Raw genomic sequence first — 11,141 nt, 5'->3', positions numbered from 1 at the left:
TAAATGTTCGAAACTTTTTGTATTCACAAAAATAGAGACACGTGCGTAAGCACAACGTCAGTAAACATCCATGATTGTGAAGTGTCATATTTCAATTCCTAGCAGTATCCTTTTTGTTTGTCGCGAGAAGGGTGGCACGTGCGATTCTGGCTGTCATGAGTGAGTATATTACCCATGCATGTTTCAATTAACTTTCACTTGTTAGTAGCGCTTGTCCTTCCGTCTCTTCTTTTTCCCTGTCCCCTGTCGCAGCGCTGGTAAATTTTCGTTCATATCCGCTGCCTATAAAATGCATGGTACTTTCTGGAAGTACCTGGTAAAAACACACCTGTTTGTTTTCATTCTCATTTATTGAACTTACTTAGGTTTTCGTATCTTCTTGTCGCACTTTTCGTACTCTCGCACACTCTGGCATTTCCCCAATCCATCACATTTCCCGATGGGGCAAAGATATTCGTTCGATCCATATTTTCCTTGTTCCCACTCCTGCCAGTTCTCGACACCAACCTAAAAGGAAATAAAAGGTGTAAACTATACAAAAAATATTAACACATAGAAGGTGTCTTGGCTGTAGCGCCTTTCTCGTTCTCTTGTTCCGTAACCCGTGCGGTTATACCTACGGTACGCTCTATGAAATTCAAACCTTGCAATCATTTAGTGCACTTTTTTAGAGAAAGACAAAGATAACTACTTGTAGTGAGCGCGGCAGTTAGAGCCAAAACAGTTGTATGAAACGTTTCTATATTAAAGCTTTGTCGTGAGCGGTTGACGGACGTAGCTAGCTATGAAAAAAGAGTCGGCGCGAGTTCTCGACCTTGCATTTTAATGTCAATGGCAGTTTGTATTGTTCTACTTGGTTAAAAAATTAATGCCATGCCTAGACCACAGCATCACAAAATGCGTGTATGCGTTTTTTACGTGGTTTAGGCGTGTGTGGGAAACATGCTTCTTTATCGGTGACACTTCTGCAATGCTTGTTGCAATCAGCAGTCGGTAGCCAATGGTTAAATAGTCCGCAGCCGTCGTTACTATTGTGAACGAGGATGCTGGGAAGCTAATATGCGAAGCTCAGCAGTGAAAAAGATTCTGAAACCTTGAAGCCCAGGTGTACTCGCCTAAAACAGCTTGCGGTATCTGCAGGAGCTGGCGGCCGCTGGTTATCGCAATTTTCACTGGATGGCGAAGCTCGGGATATGGGCTCTTCTTCAGCGCCATGTGCTACGTAGGGCTTCGGTTCGCAAAGTTGTCTACTCAATGCGGCGTTGCGCGCAGCAGTTTCCCGGAGAGAGAATCTGTCGACGCTCAGACGCAGCAAGATGACGATAATGCGGGAGGAGCAGCAGGTGCTAGCGGTTGGAGAACCGCGAATAATGTGCGCCGCCAATGTGCCTCTTCTTTGTAAGTTGCAGTGTGACGCTGCTTTGTACGCGTAGCTTGCAATGAATTTAGCTTGCTACAGAGCAGGGGGAGTTTTCTATAATGATCCGTTACAATTTACATTTCATTTCGCCGTGACTAGAATGTTAAGGTAGCCACCTTCCTTGCACTGTATGCAGTCCAGCTGAGTCACACAAACCAAGCTGCGCCAATCTAACGCACAAATGACGAATAGTTTCTCGGCCGAGACTTAATTAGCGGCGATAAAGCAATTCTGGCGTCCGAAACTTGTCTTCATGCTGCGTCATTCCAGGGCATCAGCAACGTTTGGCCAGGGCGACACAAGCTCGAGGCGCGGTTATGCAGGTAAGCAGCATCAAGAACGCGTTTCTGTCAAGAGCTTCTTGACGTCTGCTCTCAAGCCCTACGTCAATGGGAGATGCGATCAATGAGAGAGGACGGAATTGTATGTAAAGGAAATGAACTTTTCAGAGTAGAGCTCGAAAGCGCATCATTAAATACTACTACTTTCAATATACAGGCGAATGATTTGTGATTCCAGTTGCTGTAAATAGACAGCTGATTGTAATGTGAGATATTGGGAGGAGGTCTTAAGAGAGAATTTGTCCGAGATTTTTTCAAGTGGGATGTTAAAATATTTCCGAATATTTGAATCTCTCATCTTATAAATTAATAATTCAATAATATTTATAAATAACCTCACTCTTCACGTGCCTAAACAAGAAACTTGTATAATATGCTAAGCCAGGTATAAAATCTAACTGGATTTAGGCAAAAATACCGGTAAAGTTTGTGCTACACCTTCACTGCCGAACTGCAGGAATGCGTGCGTACTGGGCCGAATTTTGCTGCCATGCATAGAGACCTAGCCTTACTATTTAAAAAGCCTACGCCCGCTTCATTGCGGTTGACTTTCGTGCCGCCGCAAAGCGAAACTTCCTCGACCAGTAGGGCGTATAAAAGCTGTCGCTGCACTCAATGCTGCAGGCGGCCCTAAACAATACATTCTCGCTTTTAATTTCTTAGCGGCTGCATGGGCAGGCGATCCTGCTGTTTCTGCGCCACGTTTCTTCTTAGACACGTTTCTTGCTTCTGAGCGCTGCTTTCCTACCATGAAGGAGTTCAGTTTATGGCGCCCTAGCCGTCACTGCGCTTTCGGAGGAGCCGCGATTATTGCCGCGCGAGCGTTGTGTTGCTGTCGTCTCAGTCACCGTCGTGGCTTCTCCGCGACGTGCGTCTTTTATTTAGACGCCTTAACGAAAATAACTTCATTGGAAATATAAAACGAGATATTTATACTGTATTCTAAAAACTTTTCTTGTATTCATCAAGACACTAAAATTATATCGAAAATAGGATCCTGAGATTTACTCCTCCGTAATAGGCACGTCGTTAAATATTGTCGAAAACACCGCCCGTAATGCATGCTTTGAGCATGTTTCATATATATATATATATATATATATATATATATATATATATATATATCGAAAAAGGCTGGCCCTCCAGCCGAAACGTAGTGACTTAAATCCTGTTATGTTTCTTCAATTTTTGGTGATTATATATATATATATATATATATATATATATATATATATATATATATATATATATATATATATATATATATTCATATGTGCGAAAGTATGCATTTAGAGCATTGCCAACATGCAAAAACTGTGTGTGTGTGTGTGTGGGTTTGTGCGTGCGTGTGTGTGTTTGTGCGTGTGTGTGTGTGCGTGTGCGTGTGCGTGTGTGTGTGTGTGTGTGTGCGTGTCTGTGTGTGCGTGTGTGAGAATGCAGTTTTTAGCATGTTGAGTTGAGTTGAGGTGTTGAATGCTACAGGTGGGGTTAGCCTTGCGTTATCTGCCAGCAATTTCTCCACCATAGCATCCCTTCTTTATTAAGGATGTCCTAAAGCCTGTTGTATCTACCTCGCTATGCGCACAGTCTCTTATAGTAACACATTGTCTTCGCACTCACATCTATGCACAATATCCACATCACAATCCACTCCAGAAGTCACCATCTATGGCGATATTCAGTCACAGTAGAACATAGGCCATTGTAGTGCCACAATCCATACACACATTCACTCACAGCATAACGTAATCTACTCTCAAAGACACCATTTACGCACACATTCAATAACAATAGGTCATAGTCCGTTCCTGCTGTCACCTTTCAAAAACAAGATCCGTGTCCTGCAAAAATGTTAAAACAAAGCGTGCAGCCTTTCTTCTGCATGTCTGGTTTCTACTCGGGTAGACAATGTCCTGAACTGTGCTCTGACGGGTTCCTGTCTTCTTGAAGGAAGCGAACATCACACACCTTTCCGCGTTGTACTCTCGGCAGTACATAATATATTGTTTGATATCCCCGTACACACCACATAAAGAGCGGAGCGGAGACGATGCTATGCCCGTACAATGCATCCATGCAGGAGTGCGAGCAGAGGCCGTGCGAATTCGATGTAGAAGGTCGCCTGAGATCTTCAGTCCTTTGGTCACACAGGGCTTGTGGGACGCACTGCACAGGGTACTGAAATGATCGAGCACCGGTTTCCTGTAGAGACTTTTTCCATCTTCAGGTACTTTTTTGATGGAAGCCTTGAGAGAGCTTTATGGGTGAGATTGTCTGCCACCTCATTGGCGTTGACTCCTATGAGGGGGCACCCATTGGAAATTTAGAGTGAAGCCTCTGCTGTGCAGATTCTGCACCATGCGCAGAGAGCTTATAGATGAGGAGTCAGTAGGGAATCCGCGCTGTAACCTCTGAAGGGCAGATTTTAAATCAGTTAAGATGACAACAGGTTGAGCCGGACAAGACCCTAACTTCCGTAAAGCCGCCTCAATAGCAACATTTTCATCCGTTGCGGAGGATACGACAGCAGTAAAGTGTGCGTCCACTTACAGTCCAAAGAAGGGATGTAAAAAGCCGCTGCGCAAGCTTGTTTGACCTTGTCCACAGAACCATCCGTGAAAATTTGAAGATGGCGGGCATATTCTGTTTCCAAGTGTTCAAATACAAGCGAACGCGTTGCTTCCAAAGGAGAGCTGCGCTTTGCGCTCACATGGGTAATTGTGACCTTACAGTCGAGGGTCGGAAAAGACCAGGGGGGTTTCAATCGTTTCCTTTGCCTTCGAACATTAATGCCTAAAGATCTAAGAGTATTGAGAGCCAAGTAAGCCTTCGACTCATATCTCTTGCAGAGCCGCTGGAGAAGGAATCGCCCAGTTACCCTCTCTCCTAGGCGGTCAAGATGCATTAGTAGACTCTATGAAGCGATAAGGCTAAGAGGTTTCTGTAAGGATTCATGTAAGTACTGCCTTATTCGCAGCCGCCTGGGGAACTCCAATGGCTCTTTTTAGGGCCATTCAGTGGAAAACTTCCAGACGATCAAGTTGTGACGCCTAGGGGAAATTACAGGTAATTGATACATTATGCGACTGACCACCAGAGCTTCATGAAGTTTGACCATTGAAGAAGGATATTTTCCCCATTGCTCACATGCAATTCTACGGATCACATTGAGACGCGAAGATATAGATGAAACAATCGCGCCTACAGCTTTTCGCCACTGTAGACGGGAGTCAATAATGACGCCGGGAAATGCGTGCGGTTGAATTCAAGGATGGAAGAGTGACCGAGGTCTATCTTCAACCGCGCTTGACGTCTTCGTGCATCTGGAAACAGAACAAAGCCGGATTTTTCCACTGACAGAGACAATCCCCTACCTTGAAGGTAAGCTTGTACCGAAAGTAGAGCCTGTTGAGCTATCAGGGCTATTCGCTTGTGTTGGTAGCCAGTAATCCAAACACAGATGTCGTCAGCACATATTGACATACGCACTTGCCTGCAACTTTTTTTCAACGAATCGGGAAGGCCAGCCATTACGACGTTAAAGGGCGTGGGAAAAAGAACGATTCTTGAGGCACACCTCGTGATGGAACCCTTTCGGTGGTTAAGGTACTCCTTAACCATACACGAACCGCGCTGTCACTTATAAACTTGTAAATGAATCTTAACATGTGGCCCTGTATGCCCATGCCTTGGCTAAGGTGGAAAGTCCGAAGCTCTCTGGTGTTCAATGTGACTCACCAAGTCTAAGACGCTATCTGGGGCACTAAGACCTCGGCGGAATCCTACCATACGTGTTGCCAGTGCCTTGCTGTCCTCAAGCCTCCACGATAAGCGTTCATTCACCAGCTTATCCATCAACTTAGCTACACAGGAGGTCTATGACACAGAGCGATACGAGGCAAGGTCTGTCATGTCTTTGCCAGGCTCCAGTACTGGAACTACATGTGGCACGTTCCATGACAAAGGAACATCGCCAATCTCCCAAACTCGATTGATGAAGTTGAGGAGCTCCTTACTGAGTTTCAACGGCAGATTATTCAGCATTTGATTGGCGATGCCGTTGGGACCTGGTGCACACCGGCGCCGCAGGCCACTGAGCGCAGTCTGAAGCTCCCGAAGAGTGAACGGGACGTCCATGATAGACCTGGAGGAAGCAGGTGTTGTAGATATATCTATTCCAGAATTGGTGCGTACGAGTGCGTCTAGGAATGCCTCTGCCATGCACGCATTAGGTTTTTCCTTGCGTATTGCAAGAGCTTCAAAAGGCTTCGAAGGGCGAGATTCTCCAGCAAGGCTGCCAATAACTCGCCATATTCTCGCCATCGGTAAGAACACAGTCAAACTAGCGCGGTATGAGTCCCATTGCGACCTGCACAACTAGTTCGTGTGCCGTCTAATAGCAGAATTCAGCCTATTGAAGGTGGTCTTCAGTTGCCAGGCCACTGAGCGCAGTCTGAAGCTCCCGAAGAGTGAACGGGACGTCCATGATAGACCTGGAGGAAGCAGGTGTTGTAGATATATCTATTCCAGAATTGGCGCGTACGAGTGCGTCTGGGAATGCCTCTGCCATGCACGCAATAGGTTTTTCCTTGCGTATTGCAAGAGCTTCAAAAGGCTTCGAAGGGCGAGATTCTCCAGCAAGGCTGCCAATAACTCGCCATATTCTCGCCATCGGTAAGAACACAGTCAAACTAGCGCGGTATGAGTCCCATTGCGACCTGCACAACTAGTTCGTGTGCCGTCTAATAGCAGAATTCAGCCTATTGAAGGTGGTCTTCAGTTGCCTGTCGTCCTTCTTCCGCACGAGTTGGCGCACCATCCTTCTCGCTGCGCAAAGGTTCCTGAGTTTCAAATCCGGGGCCGGAAAATGATCAGGTAACTTGACCGCCGTAGTTGCTGCCAGCTTACTAGAAATCATTTTGTCAACATCACCCGAAACACGTTCTAGGTGCTCTCTGTATTTGTCCCAGTTGACCACATTGCTTATTTTTGACCATGCATAAGTCGGCAGCAAACACAAAAATCAGACAGTGACAACTTCCAATGCAGTCAGGCGCTGTTGACCAACTCAGGCGGACGTCAGGTGAATGTAGTGTCAGGCCTATAGCTGTCGCTGAGGCTGGAGGCCGTATGAAAATGGGGATTCCGTCATTGGGAACACACATGTTCAAATTGTCAATAAACTCTACGAGTTTGCGTCCACAGGAAACCGTGTTCCTCTCACCCCAAACGATATGATGGGCGTTGAAATCACCGCAGATGATTCGAAGAGCTGGGCAGCGGTCGCAGAGCTGCTGTAGAAACAAGCATGTTGGCAATGTACTAAAAGCGTGCTTTCGTACATATGAAATTATTTTGCCCAAAGTATACCTCCATTTTAAAAAGAGGTAATCCTTCCCATCATAACTGCAGCATACTTCAAGCTGGCGTAGAACAATTACGTAGTGCTAGAAATCGCGTTTAGGGGAATCAAAGTTGCATGCCGGCAGTGTTTTAAAATCCTAGTTTGGTATTATGAAATTAATTCGTCCAAAGCGCATTTCAATTCTAAAAAATGGGCAGTCCTGGTAAACTAACTTCTAGCACACTTCAAGTGACCGTGCAACAATCTAGGGCTCACAGCCGCGTTTTGTGTCGTCATTTCGTTTGTCGTAGCTTTTAGCATGAAGACAACCATTACTTAATAACGTTACGTGTGGAAAACGGGATAGCATTAGACCAGCAAGTGCGTCTTGGGCACTTCCGTGCCCGAACCAGCCTGGGAAAGGAGCCCAACCTCAAACTGCTGGCCGGTTTCCATACACGCTCATGTATTTGTTGGCTGACAATTCGAGTTTTCATCAATGCTTGACGAAAGTTACGGCTAGCAGTTCGGTTGTAGGTCGCCTCCAGGTTCGAACGCGACCGGTCCCACACTCCTGCAACAATTTGGTGGCCCACAGTCTATGCGCTAAAAACGCCTCACCGCGCCAGGTGGCGTGTCGTCTCCAGGGTGTATATGGAAGTCAAGCCAAAAACGATACTTGTCATAGCACTTCCAGTTTACTGACATTTTTTTCTGTCGTCACTAGCGGTGTGACGACATCTCTCCCAGTTCGGTGACGTCAGGTGACCTTGGGACCTCATCGACCGCTTGATTTGTCATAAAATTGCGTTTAGTTAAGTGTGAGGAGCATTGCGTTGAGGTGCATTAGGGGTGATGAGCATTGAGGAGAATTCTTATCGCATGAGAAGTAGCATTGACCGAACTGGTGCGTCGGCGGTTCAGTGATTCGTTCCGCCATCGAACAGCTCAAATCGGCGTAGTGCTGTAAAGCTAACTTGTGGTCCTTTCAAAAGGGAAACTAATTTTATACACTTTTAATGTGTGGGAAATATACTAATCAGGAAAAGGTTGTATTTTGACATATTTTTAAGGATGTTCAAGGATTTGTTATTTTTCAAGTTTTTAAGGTTCTATCGTTTGTGGTTTCCGGAATATCAGGCAGTCAGGAGAAAATGGCACAAACAGCCTTTTCTCTGAACCATGGCTTAACAAGCAATGCACCGCTATGTAAAAGGAAGATGGAACTTCTTGGTGACGATCAGACTGGGATAATTTTATCGAGTCAAGTGCATGCGCAGAAACCATTCTGTTTTAAGCATCACTTCACTTCCTCTCAGCAGGTGCACTTAAGTAGTAAAAACTTTAACTAACTGGAGTGGCGGCGCGGTAGAGGTGTCCACCGAGAAGTAAGACAGTGCACCCTTTCATTTCCTCAATACTGAAAACTTACGTTTATTCTACGTGCAACCTTTACCCGCGTCATAATTCCAGTTAATTTCGGATACAACTTCGACGCACCGGGTGTCTGGAAGTGAAATGATGCTGAACGAGACTCTGAAACACCTTCCTACTCAAATGTTACAACTCTACACGCAGCGGCAAACGCACAATGACGCGAGAAAGTTGGCGAGCCCTTCCAGACGACTTCTTCATGCTCGCACCTTCATCCGTCGCACCACTCGCTGATATACCGGTTCAGAGAAGGCTGTTGGTTAAATTTTCTCGGAGGTCAGGCATCTGCATGGGCGCGGCCACTAAGCGCCGTAACTCCGGCGCGTAGGGAGCTCCGCCTCCCGAAGGCGGGGACGGCGTATGGGCGCCCATATTTAAGTGTGTAAAAAGTGACGGAAGGAGAAAGACTAGCTCTAAAATTCAAATTTTGACTACAGATGACTCAGCTTCTACAAAGTGCTTAAAAAAATTCTAGCTGGAGGATACTAGTGAAGCGATGCCCTTTAATGTTCCAGGTACATTTCAACATTATTAGAGCCCTTTTTAAAGCTCCTTAAAACTGAATGATTCCTGTTCACGCAACATAGCGCCATAGGCAGCGGCGGTGGCCAAATTGTCTGAGACTCGATATCTTCACCAGCCGCGCTGGCTCATTAAGGACGCTCGGCTACTGAGCCGGAGTACCAGGGTACCCGACCGTGATAGCAGCGTTTCTATGGAACCAAAACCCAAAAAACGAGCGTGCGTTGTGCAGCGTCACTGCGGGTTTATGGTCTCCAGGAGGTCAAAATTATTATAGAGCCCTCCTATACGGCACCTCTTTTTCCGTTTCTTTTTCCAAACTTCCTTCCTTCCCTAATGGCACGGTTGAGGCAGTTACTGCGCCATTTCCTTTCCTTGGAAACTAAAAAAAAGTTTATCGTTTGGGCACTGCTTGTTTGACAGTGTACGTACATTTTCTTTCTAAAGTAACTCACGTGTGCAAGCAGTCGTGTTTCTGCGTTTACAGTGTTCGTTTTAGCGCATTTCGTTTTTAACATGTACTGTGGTGCCAATTAGTAAGATATGCGGAACTCACTTACTCATTCTGAAGGCAAGAGCCTGTGCAGCATAAATATCGGACATTCTAAGTCAATAGCGCCGAACCAGGTTCAGCTGCCCCAGTTGCCCTGCTGACTGCCCCGTCAGTTTACATCACCACATCTTGACCTGCTCAGGCACGGTGAGCCTCCGCGCTCGCATCACTTCTGTTGTCCAGAATCAGAGAAGAGAAAACTGGGCGAGCGCCAGTGGCGGCGACAAGCGCAAGCTCAACGCCCCGCTTCACTTCGTTTCTCAGTTCGGCATGCTAACCCTCACCTAACCCTCCTATTTCCCTCAAGGGCCTCAGGCCATCCATGTCAATAAAGATTGATGAATTAATAAGTGAATGAATGCAAATAAATTCGTTACTTAGAGAAGCTCATCGATGAGACTAAGTCATAATATCTTGCTGAGAGGAGTTGTGAAAGAGGCGCAGAACAACCGCTGAGATGCTAGTAATTCAGGTAAGAGGTGATGACATCTGATAAGACAAAATATTTCAGGGGAGACTTCAGCTGTGCCTTATGGTATGGTTTCGTCGGCTTTAACGTCCCAAAGCGATTCAGGCTTTGAAGGACGCCCAAGTAGACGGGTCCGGATAATTTCGACCACCAAGCGTTCTTTAATGTTGACTGAAATGGCACTGTACACGGGCCTCTAGCATTTTGCCTCCATCGAAATGAGACCGCCGCGGCCGAGATTGGGCCGCCTCTTTCGGGTTAGCAGTCTAACACCATAACCACTGAGCCACCGCGCTGGCTTCCACCTTAAGGGTATGACGCGATAGCGTAATGTGTGATTGCCCATACATGCGGAATTGGTGATCCTAAACATAACTTTAATAGATCTCTGGGAGTCTTCATACTACTCCCGCCGGGGTGGCGCCGCGGTTTAGCGATGCGTCACTGCCCTGCGATGGCAGAGCATGCGATGGCCCTGCGATGGCAGCAATGGCAAATGCCCTCATTTTACCTTTTCCTCCCTCGCCCTCACTTTTTTAATTCATAGCCTACCTCATCCTAGTCCTCATCTTGAAAACTTATCCGGCCCTACTCCGCCGACTACGGCACCTATTTCTTTCTTACTTCTTTGACTCCCTCCTTTATCCCTTCCCTTACGGCGTGGTTCAGGTGTCCAACGATATGAGACCGAAACTGCGCCTTTTCCTTTCCCCAAAAACCAAATATTATTATTATTATTACCCCGCCCTCACCTTCACTTCGAAAAATTTGCCGGTCCTCCCTCGCTCTCACATCGCTGGTCCTCCCTCACCCTCACTTACAGACGTTTTAAAACTCGAATTAGTTCTTTCGGTCTCATACGGCGCGGTTCAGGTGTCCAACGATATATGAGACAGATACTGCGCCATCTCCTTTCCCCCCCAAAAAAACAATTAATATTATTATTCTTTCGGTCTGGAAATTCTGGAAATATTACTGTGTAATAAAGATATCTAAGACAAACCCTTTAGCAGCTATTTGAAGCGAGGCTACATGCTTATTTTATTTTGCGCGTGCGT

The 11,141-nt window shown here is 46.2% G+C and overlaps 1 protein-coding gene across 2 annotated transcripts in view; it reads right to left on the bottom strand.

Annotated features, from left to right (window-relative positions):
* Window positions 1–331: 331 nt before the first annotated feature.
* The window catches only part of LOC144118991 (uncharacterized), a 142,954-nt gene continuing 132,144 nt past the window's right edge, over window positions 332–11,141 (bottom strand). For both annotated transcript variants that reach the window (XM_077651747.1, XM_077651748.1), the window contains exon 6: window positions 332–507. In XM_077651747.1, coding sequence (XP_077507873.1) covers window positions 358–507 — 150 coding nt within the window. In that variant the 3' untranslated portion in view covers window positions 332–357. The remainder of the gene's footprint in view (window positions 508–11,141) is intronic.

Source organism: Amblyomma americanum, chromosome 2 (genome assembly GCF_052857255.1).
Source record: "Amblyomma americanum isolate KBUSLIRL-KWMA chromosome 2, ASM5285725v1, whole genome shotgun sequence".
Classification (NCBI taxonomy): Eukaryota; Metazoa; Arthropoda; class Arachnida; order Ixodida; family Ixodidae; genus Amblyomma; species Amblyomma americanum.
Note: the sequence above shows the minus strand (reverse complement) of the source record. Positions and strands in the feature narration are given on the sequence as shown.